This window comes from Mustela nigripes, chromosome 1 (genome assembly GCF_022355385.1).
Source record: "Mustela nigripes isolate SB6536 chromosome 1, MUSNIG.SB6536, whole genome shotgun sequence".
Taxonomy (NCBI): domain Eukaryota; kingdom Metazoa; phylum Chordata; class Mammalia; order Carnivora; family Mustelidae; genus Mustela; species Mustela nigripes.
In genome coordinates, this window is record NC_081557.1 from 119,903,373 (window position 1) to 119,927,629 (window position 24,257).

At 36.6% G+C, this 24,257-nt stretch overlaps 1 protein-coding gene across 7 annotated transcripts in view; it reads right to left on the reverse strand.

The window, feature by feature from the left end:
* The window catches only part of HMBOX1 (homeobox containing 1), a 193,577-nt gene that overhangs the window by 17,061 nt on the left and 152,259 nt on the right, over positions 1 to 24,257 (reverse strand). For all 7 annotated transcript variants that reach the window (XM_059372440.1, XM_059372412.1, XM_059372431.1 and 4 more), the window contains exons 7-8: positions 2,167 to 2,249; positions 202 to 297 (exon numbers count right to left, since the gene is read on the reverse strand). In XM_059372440.1, coding sequence (XP_059228423.1) covers positions 202 to 297; positions 2,167 to 2,249 — 179 coding nt within the window. The remainder of the gene's footprint in view (positions 1 to 201; positions 298 to 2,166; positions 2,250 to 24,257) is intronic.

The window sequence follows — 24,257 nt, forward strand, 5'->3', positions numbered from 1 at the left end:
AACAATGATATTATTAGTATAATACAGACAGTGCTAATTAATATTAGTTCTTCAAAACACAAAGAAAAACATAAGGACAATTCTTGTTAGGCTTAAAAGTTAGCATCATTAAGACCTGCAGTTCTAACGGAAGGTGCTCTCAAAGCAAATACAATGTCCATGACTGCTTCAAAAGGGAAAGCAGCCTCTCTGATACATTACCAATATTGGCTCTCCTCTTGATCTCCTTCCGTCTGTTAGCAAACCAATTATATACTTTCAGGGAGGTAACTCGTTCCAGATCAGACAGTTTTTTGCCTGTGAATACATGCAATAAAATTCAGATAGTCTGCAGCTGAGACCAGTTTAAGAAATAATACTTTTCTTTTTGAAAATTTCTTTTGATTGCATTTACTGCCAATACAGATATAGGCTTTCTTGTTGTTGCTGTTGTTCAGTATTGTGTATACACTTAAACTATTATTGAATGAATAAAAACTAAAGAAATACAAAAATAGCAGGAACATAAAATATTTCAGAAAGCCACATAACACTAAAGAATTCTAGTACTATATACAAAATTAATGAATTCTACAAAGACAGGCTGCCAGGGTTCAAAGGTCATAGGATAGGCTGTGGAGGCTTCATTTAATTAGCATCATTATAGATGAGTATGTTAGGCTTCATCAAGTTTTCAGGTAGCTCAGGTTTACTTACAACTTTAAGGCCCTTTTAAACTGTTTCCTGTTGTTACTTAACATCCTTAAGGCCTTATATAAATTGTTTCAGGCGGTTTTACAGACTGTAGATAGCCGGAAACAACTGTCACCCATGTTTTCTTGAGGACTAAAGGTCACTCCGACATCCATTATTATAACTATGCTAGAATGCATAGCCCAATTCAGATTGCATTTTAGATTCATTATCTTCCTTGCTGTCAAATGTGACTTCTTACAGATTAGCACCATGCTGGCCAACAAGGGCCCATCTGCTCCTTTCCTTCCTCCACTGGCCTTTTTCTGTTTTAGCTTTTAATCCACAGTGGGTGGAGAAGCCAGAAAACAGGTTGAAGTGTTGATGATACAGGGCGAACTGTTTTCCAGGAAGCTTCTGAGTTCCTGCACAGCCTCAAGCGTGGGACTTGGGCTGCTGTAAAGTAAGAAGTAAGGGTCTAGGTGCCATTGGAGGTGTGTCTGGAGGGTCTAGATTGCTAGAAGTCTGGCTTCTGGGTAAGGGGGAATAAACCACAGTTTAATTATGATAAAACATTGATACTTTTTGTATCAATGTTTTATCAGATGCTTTAAGCCAATCAAATTAACTGTCCAAATGAAGATCAATTGATCATCTTAACTGAGAATGATTTCTGGTAATAAAAACCGTGAAGTGTGGAATAATATTTTAACACATGGAAGAAAAGTCATATGTGTGTTTTAGTGGCTTGGCTGACTTGCATTAAGAACATTAGGACTTCGGAATGGAACTAGCCTAAGGTTTTCCCAGGTGTGTGCAGAAGTCATCCCAATGTGGGAAGGAGAAAGAAGCCAACTCTAATAAGAATTCTTTCTTTAAACAAGAGTACAGAATTATAAAACTTGTTTAAAAAAATCTAATGGAAGGGGAGGTGAACCATGAGACTCTGAAAAACAATCTGAGGGGTTTTAAATGGCGGGGGGTGGGAGGTTGGGGTACCAGGTGGTGGGTATTAGAGAGGGCACAGATTGCATGGCACACTGGGTGTGGTGCAAAAACAATGAATACTGTTATGCTGAAAATAAATAAAAAATAAATAAATAAAATTCTCTTTAAAAAAAATCTAAATCTTTTCATTTACAAGCCTTGCTTAAATATTCCAAACTTGAAAATTATTTTGGAATCGACACAGTTATGCCATATTTTTGGAGGAAGAAATCTATACGGTCTTAAAAAATATAATTTCAAGGTCTCACATCTTTAAGCAGGGATACTCCCTGGGAACCTTCCCTATGAATGTTTGATCTGGAGTACTGTAATTGCATCCCTAAGAAGTGCTGCTTGAGCAAGACATGGCAGTGACTGGACAGGAAGGTAGTGAGGACGGAGCTAATGGCACCCAGCTGGGATGAGTAAAAGAAGATTTCCCGTTACAGATGACGCTCTGAAGCGGAGATGACCGCCACGGAGGAAAGCGGCAGCCTGCCACCTTACCTGGCTTCTGTATGACGGCGTTGCAAGCGTTGGCAATTTCTTCTCTCTTAGCTTCATCTGGATATTGATTCTCATTGAAGTAACTGCAGGGGCAACCAATTAAGACACAAAGTTTGTATTTTAAAGAATGTGCTCTCATTAAAACACTAGCCCACTGAAAAATATCTTCTTCTTTATGATGTAACATTAGCGTCTGGTCCAGGGTGTCCAGTGGAATTCTCTGTGAGGATGAAATGGTCTGGCCTTTACTCTCCGAGAGGGGAGCCACTGCTTACAGGCGGCTGCTGAACAGCTGAAATGACGCTGATGTGACTGAGGAAGTGAATTTTTGATTTAATTTTAGCAAATTTAAATTTAAATCACTAAATGTGACCAGTGGCTACTATATTAGTGCAGTCCTAGTTACTGCTTTGCTTCACTGAAAGATGTCCTTGATACAAAAGTTGCTTGTGATACACATATGGGTGGTTGAAATCATGGAGTTCTATTACTGAGACACTGGTAACAACAGGACTTTTTTGTGTCTGTCATATTTTGTAGTGGCAAAAATTCTAAATGACCAAATTGTGCATCAATGGGAGAATGGTAGAACAAACTATGGGACATCTATATTTATACACGGCTATTTAAAAATGACTAGGAAAAAAAGAAGTTAGAGCTCTATCCATTGACCTGGAAGGATGTTTACAGCATTCCTAAGGCAGAAAAACAGTCTGCAGAATAATGTGCATGGAAAATGCCATTATGGAATTTGAAAAATTCCTATGTGCACATAAATTTGCATGGATAAAAGCTGGAAGAGTACACAACAGGCTGTAAAAATCAATTACGTCAATGTTGGGGAAGGGGATTAGTGGGAGGAGATGTAAATATTTTTGCTTTTTTCCACATGTTAAAAAAAGCACATATTCTATGCAATAATAGTACTTACAAGAAATTAGGTTTACAGAATTGCTCCTCAGCATTATCAGACCTATGATATCACCTTCCTGTGAAACCCCAAACCCCAAACTCCTGATGCCACCACCCCAGCCCCCACTGCCTACAACCCCTCCCCCATCTCCATGGAGCACATCCTTTGACAGAGCAGCTCCCGTCCCTGGGAAGCCTTTCCTCTGCTGAACTGTTAAGTCCTAGAACCAGATCATACCAGGCCTGTCAACTACCATCCTCCACAGTGGCCCACGCTTTAAGCATCTCTTCCTACATGATTTTCTGTCATCTTTAGGGCTCCAGTGTTCATATTGAGCATTTTCCCAACGGACTATCCCCACAACTGCTCCGCTTCCACATTCCTACTGCCTTTTACTCCACCTGTGCTGTTCACTTGGGCAAAGACGTTCTCAATTAGTTTCACGAGCCTGCAACACCGGCATCAACTGGAGGCTTGTTAGAAAGGTAGAACCACAGATCCCACCTCAAGACTGAATCAGAATCTGAATTTTACAAGATTTCCAGGTGATTTGAATGCACGTTAATACTGGAGAAGGACCGGATTACCACATTTATTTAAAGTTCCACAAAGACAACAAAAGCAGATATTAAGTACCTAACATTATACATTTGCTCTGTGGGTAAAGAGGATTCGATAGTTTCTGAGTTTAAGGAGTTTACAATATACTGGAGAGACACATACAAATCAACATGCTTGTGGTAAAATTCGTTAAGATGTCTGAAGAGAGCACTGCTGGAGCACAGATGAAAGTGTGCTCAGTGTTGTTTGCAGGGTCCCAGAAGGATGTGACAGAGGAAGTGCCCTCTTGAGTTAGTTCTTAAAGATAGGCAGGGGTTTGCAAGGCAAAGAAGAGGAGGAACAGCATTTCATATAAGGGAATAGCATGTGCAAAAGCCAACGGTAGATAGAAGCCTTGAGGCTTCTGACCACAGAGAAGAGTGGTTGGAATATGGTGTTCACAGGAAGAAATGAGATACTAGCTTGGAAAAGCAGGATGGAGCCGGCTTGTGAAGAGCTTGCGGGTTCTTGCCAGTAGTAAAGACATCATGGTGAAACAGAGGTTTTCAAGCCCCTTCGAGATAGGTGTACACCCATTTGTGTTTTAGAAAGATTACACATCTTCAAGACTCAACCTTCTAACTTCTACCTCCATGATCTTAATTCTGAAATCCCCCCACTCAACTTTCTCCTTACTACTCCTCCTCTTCAGAATAATTTTTCCTTTACCTTCTTTATAATCTAGAATCCTTTTAAAACGCTCCCCCTCCAACTTATAAAACATCTGTTTATCTATTTTTCCGGCCTCACCTTTCATTTTTTAGCCCGAACTTCAAGGCAAGCCAAATCAACAACATTCCTTAGGAGAAACTAACTTATTTAGCTTCTCTGTCCTTCCACATTGCCTGTCGGGCCAGTCTCCTACCCTGCAGAAAGCACCTTCCACATGTTCTCTTCCATCCTTCTCTCCCAGTGTTCCTGGACAAAGTCATAAAATAGGGCCAATTGGTTTCTTTCTAAGCCTGTGGTTTTCAGCCTTAACCAGGCCCTCATTTCGGATGGGAACTTTTTTCTAACTGTTTTTAATACTCCATTTTTCATGTCCCACTTACCTGAAACCTTTTTACTCTTAGGTCCCAAGTGCTCAAACCCACCAGTCATTCTTTTTACAGATGACCTTGCCTCCTCTTCTACCAAGAGGGAGGTTATTTGATGTAAGTTTGTGTGATGTTTTTAGCTTCTCAACCTCTCAACTTCTGAGTCATTGTTCACCTTTTCATCTCCAGCTGGAGGAAGATACACTCTCCCCTCCAAGGTCTACTTCTCCACTTGTATCTCTGATCTCATCCTCCCTCCTTTGTTTTCTCAGCTCTTTCCTGTCTTTCTTGCATGTCCCATCTCTTCCCTGTACCTATGCAATGATGCTATTTCACAGATTTTATGATGTACATTAATTATTATAATCCCTAAAATCAAGATTATCTTATAATTGGTGGTGTCTGAAAATTAACTGGCAGTGTTTTTTGTTTGTTTGTTTGTTTGTTTGTTTTTGGTCCCCCATCACTGGTACATAAAATCAAGGTGTGTCTTAAAATTAAGGCCTTTTCAGATCTGATAGAACATGGGTATTGTTAAGACCTCCAGGTCCTATTTCAACAGCAGCTCTAGGGCCACTATATACCTCATTATAGCAACTCTTCTTCCAAATTACTGCAAAGCCAGTGACTGACACCCCATTCACCCCTTCTAATGTCTGCTTAATATCCCTAGTGTACATCTCTAGTCATGGGCACTATCCTGTTGGAAATTTTTAAAGTTTATTATAGAGGTGTTCGGAGTTCTCCTCTAAACTACCTTTGCTTCCTTTTCTGCGGCTACTACCACATATGCATGCTACAGTCTAGGAAAATGGAATAGCCTTGTAAACTCCTGCTATCTCTGTGCCTTTCTCCTGCCAGTAGATCTGCTTCTTGCCTCCCTCCAACCTAAATCTTCAGGATATAGGTTGAGTCTCAGCTCTTGGCCAAAGGTAAATATCAATCCCATGAATCCCACAGCACTCAATCTGTTCCTCTCTCACATTTTTTTTCACCTTGTATTATAGTTATCACTGTGTACATCTCTCCCCTACTATGCTGAAAGCTACCTCAGATACAAGTCTGATTCATGCTTCCTTATATGCATCCCCACTGATGGCAGTGCTGACAAGTCAATAATGATGAACCAAGTGTCCACCAACCCAGTGTAAGGGTCTCCAAAAGAAATAAATACCACTGTACATGGAGTGCTGAAAGGCAGGGATATAGAGTTATTTTAAGAAGGTCTCAAAACATACACACTAAAGAAATGCCTGTCTCTTGACAGCAAGAATAATGGGGCTGGATGGGAGACAGGGAAGTACTGGTGATAACTGAGATCAGTTTTCACAGTCTGTTTTATGTATTTCTCTGTTGAGTTTCTGAAATGAATATATGCTATTTTTATAAATTTTTAATAAAAACTTTGGGTAAACACTGAAACAATTAAACACTAGTTTAATGATTAATACTCCATAAACAATATATGTTTGTAAAGTGTATTTGGATCAGCTAGAAAATACTAGGATTGTGACTGCTATTCTAATGATTAGTAGGATAAAGTCACAATATTTTGGGAAGTTAAGTTAGAATTTGCAGTTATTTGCTGTACGTATAACTTAATGAGTTAAGAAGTCTTAAAAATCATTTTTACTGTATATTTTTAGGATACAGTTATATAAAATACAGATGATCAGCATAAAAATAAATCAGTATCTCCTTCCAAATCAAGGGATATAAGAATTCACTACACTTCTATATCTCTAAGCCTGACAATTAATCCTTTCTTCTCTGTTAGGACTTATTATTTTCATAATTAAGAAATGTAGGATTATTCAAAGCGTAAAATTTCAGTAAAACGCACTACTACAGCTGGAGGTGTGTACACTGGACTACTGAGTCCACCACGTTCATCTTTTTAGTTTAAGTTTCATCATTTAAGTTTAAGATGTAATAATTAAAAATATTCACTGCAAAGCTCTTAAAACCTCCCCAGCCCAAGTGGGAACAGATACACAACACCAACATAAAGAGGAAGAGTTTTTAGGAAAGACAAAAGTAGGCCAGGAAATAAAATTTTCAGCAAAAATGTTAAATGAGTATACTTGCGGAGTAGATAGAAGTTCAAATATAAGCCCTGATCTTAAGAACATGTGGTTCAGCTGAGGAGGAATATATAAAAAAAGTTAAGCTGTAGAAGGAGTCAAAACAACAGTCAAAACAGTAACATAACAGACAAACCAGAATATACCAAGCTGCTAATTAAGGATATAAATGATAAACTAAATAAATTCAAAAGAGAGATATTTCCACAGATGAGGCTGATCTGGGAAAGCTCACTGAATTAGGCAGGATTCTGAGGGATGCACAGACTCCAGTACTGGAGAGGAAAGGGCAAAGTTAACAGTAAAGACAATGATACAAAGGCATCAAAACCTAAGATGTGCTTGAAAAACAAGGCAACTGGTAATGCAATCTGATTAGACTATCAGGGGGTTATAGAGGTGATCTTGGTTTGCCTGAGAGAGTGCTGTTATTTCAGATTATTAACAAATTCACTTTCCCAAAGTATCCCACTTTAGATAATAAACTATATAGTCACCCTGCAACCACATCATATTACTGACTAATCTGAATTAGTGTCAAAATCCCTTTTCATATGTGCTCTGTGAAAGAGAGCATGTTAATTGCTCAGAAAAAAAGCTAGCATCAAAGGTGGTTAACTATAATTTCTACCTACTTACTCACAAGCGAACCTATCTGAGCCCAAAGAATCTGCTTGGCATATAACAGACATTCAATAAGCAACTGTTTGATCAATAGATGGTTGAATCAATAAATATATGAGGGAATAAATGATGGAAGAAGGAAAGAGAAGTGAAAACATAGAAAACGGTGGTTGCAGTTAAGGCTTTTAGTGAAACCATGGGTATCTTTCAGGAGAAAGCCAGCTGAGATCTCACCACATTGTACACGATCTTCTCCAGGCACACTCGGAGGCTTTAGACTAAGATAGAGCTGAATACAATTACATTAGCATAGTGTTTATTTCTGAGCTATATATAACCAATAGACTATCAATGAAGTTGGGAAATTGGTCTAATGACTTTTTGATTTTGGAAATAATCATTTAGCCAATGAAAAAATGTTAAGTTCTAATTTATACCAGGCAATTGGCTAAATGGTGACAAAGATGAATCAGACAAAGCTTCCCAGTGTCACTGGGGGATGTATGTATGTAATGAAACATATTATAAAATATCATAGAATGGACTGTATTAATGGTATGAATATAGTATGTGGGAGCAGAAAGGAACCAACGTTTGTACAGGATCTTGAAGAGAGAGCAGAGAGGGTGGGTAGAGGGAATTACTACAAAGTAGAGGAAGCAACATATACAAAGAAAGGGAGTTATGAAAGAGCTTAGAATGTTCTTGAGAATAGGAGGAGTTCAGTGTGGCTGGAATATATTGTACATAAGCTGGGGCAGTTGCGCACAAAACTGAAAAAAAAAATCCACGGGGTCCAGATTTTAAAGGGTATGACAGAATTTGCAGTTAACTTTTTATGCAACTAGGAATGAAGGTTTTTAAGTAGGGGTATTATATGATCAGACTTATTTATGTAGGAAAGTATCTCTGGTGTTACTAGAGGCAGAAGCCAGTTAGGTAGTGTGGCAATAGCTGAGCAGAGGTCTGTAGTAGGCTGAGGCAAGAGAGGAAAGGTAAAATTCAAGAGACATTTCAGAATGGTAATAATTCAAGACAGCTTCACCTCCTGGGTTTAGGTGCCTCTCTATCCCTATACCCACCCCCCCAAAAAAAGCCTTAGGAATAGTACACACTATTTATTATTCACCTTTAAGCATTTTAACCTTTAGATAATGTCAAAGAAATAGATATTTCTATTGTTACCAGGTGGACAAATTATAGGAGAACTTGGCTCTAAGACTAAAAGAGATCTGTTTCCAAACTGGAACTCTGGAGTTCAAAACATAGTTCTGTTCCATATAAGAATATTTTATAGCCCTAGACATTTTCCAAGACAAAAAGAGGAAAGAAATGTAAACAGAAATCTACAGGTAGTAATAAAAAAGTAAAAAAATAAATCCTAAGGGCACTACACTTTTATAGACAAAGGACATTGTCAGCTGAGTAATCAGTGAATATCTTCCCAGAGAGAAATCAAATGATCGTTTTGCCAGACAATGACAGCAAAGAATTAAAATGAAAAGTGGCAAAATAATTTACATGAGATGAGAAACCATAAGCTAGTAACAAAATGGAAATGTCCTTGAAGCACTTTCATTTCAATAACACTGAAGTCTATAAAAATTGCAGCCAGAAAATGCCTCCTTTTGTGTCTTGGTGAGCATATAGAAAAGATGAGGACTAACTCTTTAAGCAAGAGATAATGGCATGTAAATGATTTTTTTTTTCCTTCTGTGCCTTTATGTGCACATCTCCTGAAGAGATATTTAAGCCTCACCATTTTAGTAATTCAAAATAAGGTTTCAGGACTGTCAGACATTGCCCACTATCTATATAATCTAGTGTGCATTTCTTTATCACTAAGTAAAATTATGGGGCAGTACACAGGAAAGAGAATAACATGAAACTGGAGCACTTGGGAACCCAACTGTCCTGTCTCCTACTTGAGGTCATGTATGTATTAAATGATTTTTGGCACGAAAAAAATTTAAATTTTCTTATTTTTGTTTTTAATCAACAGAGTGAAAGCTGAGATGAAAGAAATGGGAAAACCTCCAAGTGCAACAACTATCTTGTTAATCCTCGAAGGCCTAAGAAATAAGGAACCCCTTTAGTTCACATTCACATACAAACCAGTATAATGATATTCTGTATTTTATCCAAAGATGTCAAAGTCTTTCTGACACTAATCAGACCTTAAAGTACCCCTGAGAAAGTATCAGGGACCAGAGAAAAACAAGAGGAGTAGAGCTAGATATTAGCTATACATATGATTCTTCACTATTTAATGTAGATTTTAGGACAATGAGGGACCCTGAAAGATTATTCACGATCAACATCCTCATTTGAGAAATGGAGCCAGTGACAAGCTTATAGATGACAAGTTTCCCCAAAGTTAACAGATCTAGCTAGGACCAGAGCCAAGATTTTGGATTTCTGAGTTGATTCTCTTTCTACTACTGCTTGCTAAGGAAATTGCTGGGTGTAGTGAGTTGAATAGTGTTACCCAAAAATTCATGTTGGCCCAGAACCTCAGAAAGTGATATTTGGAAATAGGGTCTTTGCAGATGTAATCATAAGAATCAAGATGATGATACGAGGCCCTAAAACCAGTGTGAGTGTCCTTATCAAAGAGAGAAGGACACAGACACAGAGGAGTGTAGAAATGGACACAGATGTTGGGGACAATGCAAGTCAAGGAATGCCAAGGATTGCCAGTAACTGCCAGGAAGGAGGAGAAAGGCATGGAAGTGTTTCCTTCTGAGCCTCGAGGAGAAAACGACCCTGCTGGCACCTTGATTTCAGATTCTGGCCTCCAGAACTGTGAGAGAGGACACTTCTGTTGGTTTAAACCACCCAGTTTGTAGAAATTTGTTATGTCAGACCAAGGAGACGAATGCCGTAGAAACAGAGTCAGTACAAAAAGAATGGGATGGTCTTAAGGGCTAATGTGACTCAACTATCATGGTTTGACAGATGGTATTTCACTACAGAAATATACCTGGCAAGTGGACTGGAATAGCAGCTGTTTTTGTAAGCTGACCAAAGGTTTTCTCTTCTCTAGAAAGTCTGGTCAAATACTAAAAAATTCTTTAAAAAAAAAATTTATTTATTTATTGACAGAAAGAGAGACCACCAGTAGGCAGAGAGGCAGACAGAGAGAGAGATGGAAGCAGGCTTCCTGCTGAGCAGAGAGCTCGATGTGGGGCTTGATCCCAGGACCTTGGAATCATGACCCGAGTCGACGGCAGAGGCTTTAACCCACTGAGCCACCCAGGCACCCCAAATACTATAAAATTCTAACTTCAATTCTTTTTCCTCTGTAGTCCAAGTTAGACAGCTATCCTGCTTCTGATGCTTAACACTAACCTTCAGTGGAACAGTTTTCATACTAAGGTCCCATTTCAAAGCTTTATTGAAAGTTTTTAGATTGGCCACTTCTTGATAACAAACAGGGCTAAGAGACTGCCATATTCACCTGTATCTTCAGCAGTTAGTGCAGTGTTGACTTTTAAAAATCTTGGAACCCTTAGTATAGATAACTAATTTAACACAACCAAGAGTATTGATAATTTAAAAATCTGCTAAGAGATGTGTAATAAAACAAGTATTTTTAGTAAAATGTTAATGGTAGAATCTAGGTGGTAACTATAAAATTCTTTCAACTCTGCTGTACATCTGAAAATTTTCACAATAAAATATTAGGAAAACAGTAAGTGATAACATTAATAATAAAATGATAAAATGCAAGCAGCAACTTCATTAAATCAGAGACAAGGCAACAGAGCTCACAGCCTCAATATAATTTTTTCACTGGCTACAATTTAATGTTTATCTGAAAGTCCTAGTCAGTACAATAAGACATGAAACAAAATTAAGAAACAAATTGGGAAGAAGGGCCACAAAATTATCATGGGCATATTATACTACATCAAGAAAGCCAAGGGAAAAATGGAAAATGCCTCAAAAATAATTAGATGGTTGGGTACTAAGTAGGAAAAAAATACTGAAACTTTCCCATGTATCAGTAATAACTGGTTTGATGTGACCTAACAGAAAAAAGGCATCTATTTAAGAAAGCAAGAAAACTGAAAAAAATAAAAATAACTGATGAGAAAAATATAGAAACCACATAAAAAACTAAAAAATTTTGGGGCGCCTGGGTGGCTCAGTGGGTTAAGCCCCTGCCTTTGGCTCAGGTCATGATCCCAGGGTCTTGGGATCGAGTCCCGCATCGGGCTCTCTGCTCATCTGGGAGCCTGCTTCCCCTTCTCTCTCTGCCTGCCTCTCTGCCTACTTGTGATCTCCCTCCGTCAAATAAATAAATAATAAATCTTAAAAAAAAAAAAACTAAAAAATTTCACTTACTTTGCTGAGAGGTACTAAAAAGATATAATAAGTGGAGAGGCATATAACACATTGCTAGATAAGAATGAATAATATGACAATGTCATTTCTTCCAAAATGAATCTTTAAGTTTAATGCACTTTAATCAAATTAAAACAAGCACATTTTTTTTTCTTCTCTCTTTTTTCTCCATGGAGTGGTATGGAGTCAACAATATGATTTTAAAGTTCACTGGAAAAAAAGATTGTAAATGGCTTAAGAAGATTTTGATAATAAATAGTAATGATGGGCCCTATCTTGTCAAGTATTGTAAAATTATAAAGTTATAATAATCAAAACTGTGGTTCAAGATCTAATGATGAAATGAATAGAAACAAAAAATATAATAACTTTATAGCAAGAAAGAAAGAATCTTAAAGGAGAAAGGAAAAACTGACTATTTGGAAAATAAGGCCAAATTAGATCCTCAACTTATATATCCCAATATATTAGGGTGAAATGTGAAAGTGAAATCATTAAAAAAAAAAAACAAAAACTATAACAACACCTCCAAATGAGGAAACATCAATGATGGGAGGTAGCTACACAAGAATAAAGCAATGGATTTACCTATATTTAAATGAAAAATAAAATAAATTGAAAATAAATATAAACATACAGCAGAAAATGTTAATGATCTCATTCTATAAAGACTTAATATACAAGTCAATAAGAAAACATGAATACACAACAGAAAAATGGCAAAAGGAAAAAATAAACACCAAGTATGAATAAACACGTAAAAATGTTTAGCCCCACTAGTAATTAGAGAAGTTTAAATGTAGACAAAAATAAAACATTGTTTTTCACCTATTAAGATAGGCAAAACAAAGATGATTACAATATGCATGGAAGACAGGCTCTGGTGATAGGACCAGTATATGCTCAAGACCACTGTGAGTGAAGTGGACAAATTCAGCTTTTTAGAACGAGGTAGTGCATGGAGCACTGGCGATGGTGCATAAACAATAAATTTTGGAACACTGAAAAAAAATAAATTTTTAAAAAAAGGTGGTTCATGTCAGTATTATTTAGAAGAGCAGAACTGGGAAGAATTAAAGGTCTAATCAAGTAATAATAGTTAAATTATTTGAAGAACAAAGGAGCTCTTAAAAATCACATTTTCAAAGAGTACTTAATGACAGGAAATGTTGGGGGAAAAAGCAGGTTACAAAACCATATATGCTGGGGCGCCTGGGTGGCTCAGTGGGTTAAAGCCTCTGCTTTCGGCTCAGGTCATGATCCCAGGGTCCTGGGATCGAGCCCCACATCGGGCTCTCTGCTCAGCAGGGAGCCTGCTTCCACTTCTCTCTCTGCCTGCCTCTCTGCCTACTTGTGATCTCTGTCTGTCAAATAAATAAATAAAAAAAACAAAAAACAAACAAAACCATATATGCTTTATTGTAATCATGTTAAAAAATTATATCTAATACATAGATAGAAACACTATAAGTAAATATATTCATGTATTCCAGTATTAAACTTATGAATGGAAATACTTTTTTTAAAAACTGTGTTTTCTAAATAGTTTACAATGTTTAACTATTAATTTTCTAATAAAAATGTTCCTGAAAATGTTATGTGATATTACAAAAAACTTGTTAATTTTATAGCTACTTTTCAAAATACTTTCTCTCTTTCACCAATCATGTATCTATCTACAAACTGGCAACATAGCTAGCTATTAAGTCAGGACCTGAATTAGATACAGTTACTAACCTAAATTTCCAGCTGCAGGGGACTGGGTAATAAATCATATATATATATATATATATATATATATATATATTATGGATTTAAGCATTAAAAATTATGTTTGCAAAGAGCATATGTATATTAAATACAAAACTACATATCTGGTATAACCTTCTTTGAAAAGATACATACATAACAGGAAAATGACCAAAAAGAAATACAGCAACAAAACATTAATGATTATCTCTAAATGGTGGTAAGTGGTATCTTAGTATTCTTCTTTATATTTCCTTACATTTCTCCATATTTTATATAAGTATGTGCTAATTTTTCAATCAAAAAAACATTATTTGAAAATAAAGTTTGCTGTCTCAAAGCAAACTTACGCAAAGTTGCATAAAATTATTTTTAAATAATTTTCTTGGTTTATCTTAATGCCTTTCAGAAACAAACAAATTTATACTTCGAATGTTTGTTTTGCAAATACACTATAGTGCAACAAACAAAAGATGTTCCATACTAAAGTATATTTTATAAATAAGAGTTCATTTTGAATTCTATAGACTTAAAATAAGGAACAGCTCTCTCCAAATCAGCCTTGTGGAAGGTTCCTGTGACTATAAGGAAAAGCTAAAACATAAATGAGTTCTATTATAGAAGAAGCTATACATTTTCATGGCTTTGCAGCTTGTTAAATTTTCAGAATAGAAAAACCTGTGAAAAGAGAAGCCTTTAAGGCAGAAAAATTAGTATTAACCTATGAACAAATTAAAGAATTCAGATACAGTAAGTTGAATTTTGGACTCCTAATTCATAAATGCAATGGAATCCCATAACATAACTCCTTACCCATGGATTTAGATATTTGACAGAGTAGATCCTGACAAAGAAAGTACTTTAAGGTGGAAGGAAGTATTACCAAGTCGCCCTCTTTATTTTGCAGATGAGGACATGAACTTTTGGATGAGGAGCCAGAGAAGAGACTTGACTTGTTCAAGGTCACATTACCTAGATCTCAGTTTTCCTGACTCAGTTCACTGGCTCAAAGTTCTCACAGGAATGGTCATCATTTTGTTAAGACTTGGTATTGGTTCAGACTTTCTTTAAGATGCACATTTCTGTAGTAATGAATCATGTAAAACAAACTCTTGTAAATTTCACAAGTGCTCCTAGAAGCAAAGATGTGACAGCATCAGTAAGAAACCCAGGATAGTCCCAGGACCACAGCTATCTCTCACCTAGGGGCTCTTTCCTTCCGGTGAGTGCTCTGGAGACAACCACAAGGCTGACCTACCTTTTTTTCACCTGGCAGAGGAAAATTAAATAAATTGTGGGACTTGTCTCTCAAAACACAACATCAGTGCACATTTAGATCTATGTATATAGTGTAGGTTAATCTAACACAGAAGAGTTGGCAGTACCTCCTCAGACACTAGCACACACACAAAAGCTTTCCAAGGCCTTATCAATATGGTAAGATTCCTTTCTTTATTTGCTTAAAAAAGAAACATCCATATATGAGAGAATTACGGATACCATGTATGAAATGTGCCCAAACAAAATTTTTATCTCCCAAATGTTTTACTTATTTGCACCATGTAACCTGCAATTTAATGATAAACAGATAGAAGGGTAACACTGAATTTAGGGGCTAAGTTTTTTAGCATACTCTATCCATCAGTAGTTTTAGAAACAACATAGGCCCATTACTTGTCTAGTAACAGGCAGTCCTACATGAAGTCCTACCACGGTAGAAATTTAATGTGAGTTTTATTTCTACATGACAATTGTAGAGCTAGCTTCCTTTCTACTATGGATTACCTTTTAGTCATAAGTCTTGCTATGAAGACCATGAAAAGAACTGAGACAATTTTCTGGAGTTGGCAGACAAAAACAGTAAAATCGACAAATTCTAACTACTTTAAAAACAATGGGGGGTACCTGGGTGGCTCAGTGGGTTTAGGCCTCTGCCTTCGGTTTGGGTCATGATCCCAAGGTCCTGGGATACAGCCCCACATCGGGCTCTCTGCTCAGCGGGGAGCCTGCTTCCTCCTCTCTCTCTCTGCCTGCCTCTCTGCCTACTAGTCTGTCAAATAAATAAATAAGATCTTAAAAAAAAAAAAAAAGGAAAAACGGCGTTCCTCTTGAAACCTGCCTCTTCACTGCATACTACTGAATTCATTAAATGTTTGTTCAACCCTCCATTTTATTTTAATAAGGAAGAAAAAGGACATGCACTTGAAGGCAGTGTTTGGTTTTGCTGGTTCGAACCTAGTTTCCTAAATCAAACTACCAAATATGAGTGAAAATTATATAAAGTTCATACCAGTACAAACTGTGGCACTTGGGAGAGTGACCTGCTTCTGCCAGATCATACACTCAAAGGAATGGAAGGCAGGGAAGTCAAGGCATTGAAGCTGGTGTGCCCCTTGCTGCATGGACTTCACTTCTGGAAGGGTAGCAGCTCTAGCCTCCTTTCCCTGTTTTGTCAGCCCCTGCTGACAAAAGTACGTTTACAAGGAAGTACATTTACAAAAGAGACTTGTAAGGCGATCTGATGAAGTTTCTTACACCTGGTGTACAAGTTGTCCTAAGGCAGAAAGCCTTTAAATATAAAGTACTGATTACTTAAGAATTTGACACTGCCGGGGCACCTGGGTGGCTCACTGGGATGGAGCCCTGCATCGGGCTCTCTGCTCAGCAGGGAGACTGCTTCCCTTCCTCTCTCTTTCTGCCTGCCTCTCTGCCTACTTGTGATCTCTGTCAAATAAATAAATAAAATCTTAAAAAAAAAAAAAGAATTTGACACTACCGATCAACAATATACTTATTTTTTTAAAGTAATCTCTTCACCCAACATGGGGCTCAAACTCATAACCCTGAGATCAAGAGTAGCGCTCTTCTGACTGAGTCAGCCGGGCACCCCGATCAACAATTTACTATAAAGTGAAGACCAACAGAACAGGATTGATAAAATCAATCCATTCATTATCTCCTGCATGGTTTTGCTTATCATCAATACTGTCCTGCAAAATAATTACTTCTTGCTAAAAGGTACAGTCTGTCTTTAAAATGAGAACTTATTCTCTCCCAGGGGGAAGTCTGAACAAATAGCAAAGTAACCACAGACAACAGCATAGACTCTTTATAGAGAATCAGAGGTAACAATGCTTGAGGATTATCCTCCTATCTCCCTGAAGAGGGAGAAACACAACACAATACCTTGTATTTAGGGGTACTTACTACTTCCTCTAAAACTTAACACTTACTTCCTGTGTCATAGGTTTGCTGCTGTTTTTATTGGGAGTCAATCAAACTACTCAGGATAAATGACTCTAACTGCATTTTCCATCCTAGAACAGCAATGACATCAGAAAAGAGGGAAAGGAAAACCAGTTTGCCAGGGGTTGCAGTGATGGCAAGTAATTGGTAATACTTGACAAAGAACTTGTACATTAATGTCAGAGCTGAAAGGTTATCATACCAATTGTGTACAAGTTAAATTCTTTCATAGTAATACTACAGAGCAAATCTGGGTGGGGTATAGTCATCTTCCAAGGAAGATGTTTTGGTGACAAATTAGTTTCTATTCCTATAAGGAAGATAACTGCAGGATGGTCTCAAAATGGTTAGGACTATACATTAGTCTGATCTTTTGACCTTTCAGTGAATGACATGTCAAAATAGGAACCAATAAAATATAATATTTGGGTGAGGCACTATTATGATTGGGATTTCTATGGTATACAGGTTTTAAAGTATAAAGACAATTTTTAAATACTTTCTATTCCTGAAATTACACAGTCCATTCAGACTTCCTTAACCAAAAGGCAACTAAAACAGAAACAGCATATTTACCCACCAAGTTCATATTCTACTATTCCAAGATCTTCAAACATCAAACACATATGTAAACGTTGATACATGCTGTGAATGTTTAGTCTATCCATAATGATTTCCTAATGCACTATTATAAGGGCCAGGATCACATCTGTTTTATTAATTACTGTATCTGTCAGTGTCTATTACAATAAGTAGAACCTCAGTAACTATTTGTTGAGTTTAAAAAACAAAATGCTCACTAGTTTTCTGAAGATTTTTCTATTAGTCCATAAATTATGTCAATATTAGTGTTTATAATATGATGCTTATAATTCTGCTCCTGGAATGAGTCATATCTTCATTGGTGATTCATTACATACAACACCAGTATTTCCCAAACCATACTTCATTTCTTTGTAAACTGTGGCCACAGAACAGAATGAAGAACGTAAGGTCTTTGTCCTGTTTAATTGGTTAAGGAACTAGAGAAATGAGGGTCTGTTGTTTGTATAAAATGAAACTACTGGCAAGTCTACATGGGGATGGGGAGAATTTTTAATCTGCCTCAAAAACACTGTGATAATTTCTTCTGGCTATTTCTGTTTGACCAGAAAGGAACCAGGAAGCATAATTTGCCAATTTTAAAATGCATTTAAGGACATTTCATCTTCTTACTGGCTATGAGAAATGGATTGGGATAACTTTACCTGTCAATAAGTGGGAAAGTTTTGTTGTTTTTTTCCTCAAATAGTCTAATGGATTGAAATGAGGTCATGTCCAGGCTCCTGCTGTCTTATATAAATGTTAAGAACTTCCTTTTATTTGCAGAGATACAGGAGGTGTAGTTCATTATGTTCTACCCGAGTCATTCCATAAGAAGTATGAAAGAGGTTGAACTCTTTTTAAATTCAACTTCCAGCATCCATTAATTCCAAAATTTATAGTGTATTCTTGCAGCATTTTCCATCCTAGAACAGCAATGACATCAGAAAAGAGGGAAAGGAAAACCAGCTTGCCAGGGGTTGCAGTGATGGCAAGACAACCTAATGGAGGACAGAGTACATATATATTAGGTCCTCATTCCTTATAGACCAGAACAAATATTCAGTTTCACAGGACTCATCTTTAGTCCCACAAAGTGTTTTTTGTTGGGGTTGGGGGAGTGGCACAATGATCAGACTAAGGAAAAAACGTTATCAAGTCACTGGAAAGTCATTTTTCTGCTGTTTTTGAGTCATTTGGATTGGATCACTTTAAATCATCAAATTATTATTCATCACTGAATTGAACTGAATGCCTCACAACTTTAACAAAAGTAGGAAATACTGTATCATACCATTCCCTACTTTGAGCCCAATATGTCTCACAGGGGATACAGGGGTATAGCATTTTCTAATTAGGTTAAAGTTGTACAGTCTCCTTAAATACTCAGTCCAATCACGTTCAAGCAACATTTATTGATGTTAGATTTTCATGCATAGCACTGAGCTAGCCTAGGAGCCAGCTAAATATAACCAAACCCTAGCTTGTGGGAGCACATAAACTTCATCACTGAAGTACCAGGTGAAATTTACTTACTGGACAGTGAAATTATTCATTCTGGTAAAGATATGGCCCAAATTTTCTTCTTTAACAGAAATCAGAAGAAAAACTGGATTTTATAATTTTATGATAATCCACTTTTATAATACAAGTCAGCAGGGGTAAATGGGTCAAAAGATTTCTTTTAAAAAAAAAAACCTGAATGGCTGGAATTTCAACATATTTCCTTGAACACACAGAAAAGGGAGTATGATTTAGGCTCTCTCTCTTTTTTTTTAAATTTATTTATTTGACAGAGAGAGATCACAAGTAGGCAGAGACGCAGGCAGAGAGAGAGAGGGAGGAGGAAGCAGGCTCCCTGCTGAGCAGAGAGCCTGATGCAGTGCTCGATCCCAGGACCCTGAGATCATAACCTGAGCCGAAGGCAAAGGCTTAACCCACTGAGCCACCCAGGTGCCCTAGGCTCTTATTTTTAAAAAAGGCTAAGAAGATATTTCAAAATAGTTTCAATTTTTAAAAATTCTTACCAATGTTTCACAAACATTAGACACAGGAACTAGAGTCACCCTGAAAATAATCTGAGTCCCTGACAGAAAAGTTCTACTGATGCTTTCTATGTGGGAGGAAAATGGATTAAGAGATTTCTTCCCCCCAATTATTAGAACCATCATACTTCTGCATGGGTGCAAATACAACTGCTTTGAGAGAGACAAATGTTGTAACTGTGGCAATTCAAGTCTTTTCCACAATCTAGAAGCAACCTGCTTCCAGCCTCATTTCCTGCCTGAGTGATCATACATTCCAGTTACCTAATTTTTCATGCCTCTATGCCTTTGCCAAGGATGCTTTTCTTCCTATTCCTCAGCCATCCAAATCACACTTTTTTTATAGGACCCTGCTTGACTGTTACCTCAGTGTTGCCACTCTCCTCTGTCCTACTGGACTTGGTACCCACCTCTTCCATGAGTTTGTTTTGTTTGGGGAGGGGGGCCTGATTCCTTCCTCCTCCCACCCAGTAGACTGAGGCCTATTGGTCTAATATGTTTAAATATGCTTCAGCACTCACTGGTTATAGTGCTTGTCACACACTATTCAGATGATGAATAACTTTAAGTAAAGAAATGCCAAATAGCTTTTTATTGGCTGAGGGTTAGGAATACAAAGAATAACTTCAGAAAATTTCATTTGAAGATACCCAAAATTCTTTTTGAAAGTTCCTACTTGTTTAATATTTCTGTGCTGAATATTTAGGAGTAGGAGGCATATATTAAACTCCTACACGTGTCCCCTGTACCATGCTTTGTACTTTACATGCACTGTCATTTAGTATTAAATCATAGCACTCCTATAAGATAGGTGTGATTATTATAGTCATTTTATAACAAGGAATTGCCTGAGGATATATATAGCTAGTGAGTAAGACAGCCAGGACTGGAACCCCAGTCTTTCTAACTCAAATCTGTGTTCTTAACCACTGTATTTATCAAAAACAAACAAAAAGACAAAAAGTATCATAAAAACATACAACTATTCAACATTTGGGGGAAATCATTTTATAACCTCTCCCAATCTTTATCTTTGTAAATATGACTTTTTTGCATTATTGTTATAATGCAATTTTTCTTTCATTGCTCGACATTATTTTATTCACATTTTTGTTTGAATTTATATAGGACACATCTGTCATTCTATCATGATACTCCATTTAATAGACTGATCATCACTGACTCAGCCACTTCCTAAAAAGCTTTCATGGATGCAGGTAAAGAAAAAATTTTCTGAATTTCCTATCCAAACAAAATCACTATCTTGGTCAGACACATGCCTTCTTTAGTCCTACATGTGAAGAAGATATTCTCTTCAGTTAGTCCAATTAATTCAGAAGCAACATAACAAAGAAGAAAATGGGATGTAAGTTTCTTTGCAATTGTAAAGTACTTGAAGGAAGTTTTACTCTTAGAAATAGAACAGAAAATAGGAGAAGCAAATTTCTTCCAAGAGTGAGAACATTTTTTGTTTCCTCATTTTATAAGGAAGAGGGAAGTAATTCTCACTATCTAAACCCATAAAAGGTACGTGAACAGTGATCTCTTCACATTTCAAGGTTGCAATATTCTTAAGGTATTTCATTACTTTAATATATGAACACAGGAATTGAAAGATCAGAATACAAATTGGTTGCCAAACAAGGTACTGAGATAGATTTTTTAAAAGATTTATTTATTTATTTGAGAGAGAGAAAGAAAGAGTGTATGCACTAGCCAGGGGAGGGAAAGAGGGAGAGAGAGGATTTCAAGCAGACTCCCTCTGAGCATAGAGCCCCACGCTGGGCTCAATGCCCAAGATCGTGGCCTGAGCCGAAATCAGGAGTCTGAGGTCCAACTGACTGAGCCACCCAGGTGCCACAAGGTACTCAGATATATTATGTGGAGATATATAATATGGAGATAACTGATCTTCTGACAGAACTGAGTTACCATGGAAGTGATTTAGTTCTTTGAAGTTAGATGTTAGTCTATTCATGTTGTTACACTGAGCACCAATTATTTTCCAAAGATTTTATTCTAAGATGGGAGTACTTTCCTATTAAAAGCCACTGGGTCTAAGAGAGAACAAAGTCTCCACACAAAACAAGAAATTAGAATCACAGAGTAATACAATTTGAGAACTTGAAAGATCCTTGAAAATTACAAAAGATTAACTTTCTGAAAAATATGATTACCAATTTGCTTTTTATTCTTATTATTTATTTATTTATTTATTTTAGATTTGATTTGTATTTTAGAAAGAGAGAGCCAGCATGGGGGGAGGAGCAGAGGAAGAGGGACAAGCAGACTCTGCGCTGAGCATGGAGTCTGATGTGGGGCTCAATCCCATGACTCTGAGATCATGACCTGAGGTGAAATCAAGAGGCAGATGTTTAACTGACTAAGCCACCTACGTGCCCCAACCAATTTGTTTTTTAAATGAAATTAAATAGGAGCATACTTTTTAAAGTAAGTGTAGGAAATACTAAAGTATATATATCAGTTCACATTATAATCAACTAAGAAGCAACTAAGAACGAAGGCTTGATGGTATAAGGTGTGCTTAAAAGAAAAGTGTAAAGGAAGGGAAAAAGGAAGACTTACAGGGCATGAGGGCAGTAAGAGATGAATAAAGCAGCACAGACAAGAAAAAAGTCAGTGAAAAGCAGTAAGAGGACTTTTGTCTTAACTCATTTTTGCATTCTAATTCTTGGCATGCAGCTTAGCATAGAGCAGACATTCAATAAATGTTTATCAAAGAGGATAGAAAGAAAGGGCTGAGGGCACCTGGCTGGCTCAGTCGGAAGAACATGCAGTTCCTGATCTCAGGGTCATGAGTTTGAGCCCACGTTGGGGTAGAGATTACTTAAGTAAATAAATAAACTTAAAAAAAAAAGAAAAAAGAAAGGACTGAGAAGTTCAATGAATATACTTCTTAGAAATCATTATATGGTTCACATGGCTATGGATTCAAAATGAGCAACTTAATCTCATTTCTTCTGTGAGTTTAGCTAAGTTCATTAACCTCTTGGTTAATTAACTACAGGTTTTGGTCTAAAAAATAAACTAATTGAACTGGATGATTTTTAGGGTCTCTTCCTTATTCTCTCCCGAAATAGTAACCAAATATAGGTAAATAAAATCAAAGAAAGGTTCTTAGCTTAAATGCTGCTTAACCTAAATCAGTGGTCAGCAGATGCAATTTATATATTTTTATACAACTAAGGCAAATTAGTCCCTTTATTGTTCATATGGTACGAGCAGTCATTCAAAAAAACTTCTAAATAGGTCTCTGTCAGAAGAGCAGTATTAGGAAAGCATTATAAGCTTTTCTGCCCAATTTTTTTTCTGGCTAGATATATCTTACTGAAATGAGCAGTGTCCCTTACTCCATAGATTTGTTTAGTATTAATGATAGCAAATAATACTGAGACACTGCATAAAGTAATACAGAAGGATACTTCTAAGAAAGAAAAGAGTGATTATTTTTCCATTTTACAAAGTAACAGGATTCTGTTCAAGAGACAGAGTTTTTTGTTTTTGTTTTGTTTTTTAGAGGGGAAAAAACATTACTAGGAGAACAAGCAGTTATTTCCCCCATTCTTTTATGGTAGATAAGGTCTCACACTATACTATACTAACAACTATATTATGCAATGCAAAACAAGAAGAAAAGAACATTAAAAGAAAATATGGTTTCATGGAATGGGAGCTGAAGTGGAGAAGACTTCCTGTGTAAAAAATTTTTAAATCACACAGTGATAATTAAAAGTAATAAAAGAATGATGGGATGTAGCACCATGAAATCAGGGTGGGTTAATATCATTTGGAGATTACTATAAAAGAACACAGAAGAAACAGATCTTCCAGAGCCACTTCAAGTATGAACCTATGGGACTCTTCTGTCTTTATTTTAATTACACACACACCCACACAAAGTACATACTATGTATCATCATATCATCATAATTCAGCATAATTCAAAGTCAGAAGACTAGGAAAAGGAATGTTCCCTGCAGGTCAGGGTTTTGATGACCGGCAAAACACTAGCACGCTTGCACTGCAGTTGTCTGAGCCACACCCAGTCTGCAGTTAAATATAGAATTTAGTTTCTGGAACTATTGGTCTTTTTAACCTTCACAGTGCAACTATTCACTGAAAAAATTAAAAGTAAAAAGGAGAAAGGAAAGAGACTGAAACCAAAGTCCAAATACTAATAAACTGTCCTGGGAAGAGTTCCAAAATGCAGTAAATACAAGAGAATTAAATTACAGAAGCCTCAAGCAACGTTCTAGAAACACACTTTACAAACTGATTTGTCTCTTCTATGCTGATTCTACCAGGATGTATAACATACTTACATAAAATGTATTTGTGTACTAGATCCACGTCTTTAATTCAGATTATATATCCAGGCTATATAACATATCAGGTTAACAGCAGTTACACCAAATCTGGAGCTATGATTTAATTTTGGTTTGTTATAGTATTGTGGTTGTGATGCTATTTTTGCTCATGAGGAGGTACTGTTATCCTAAGAAGCTATTTTTAGATGCTTAAATTTTGAGGGAAGAGATACTCTCAAGCTAAAATTTTTAATACTGATTCTTTGTTGGGAGAATATTTCGGGTTTATTTTTAAAAGTTAATTTTGAGACAGACAAAAGTTAAACAACAACAAAAAAAATGTTTCCTCGTAATTTCAGAGGACTCTGGGCTTTAGTAATGATTTTGTTTTATATATTTTTTATTGATATATATTTTAAATTTATATTTATTTATTTATATCTCACTGAGGATGAAGGTGGAAAGAATTAAGAGGAGCAAAAAACATAGTATAGGAATACTGTTTCCATGAAAAAATAAAACATACAATAGTT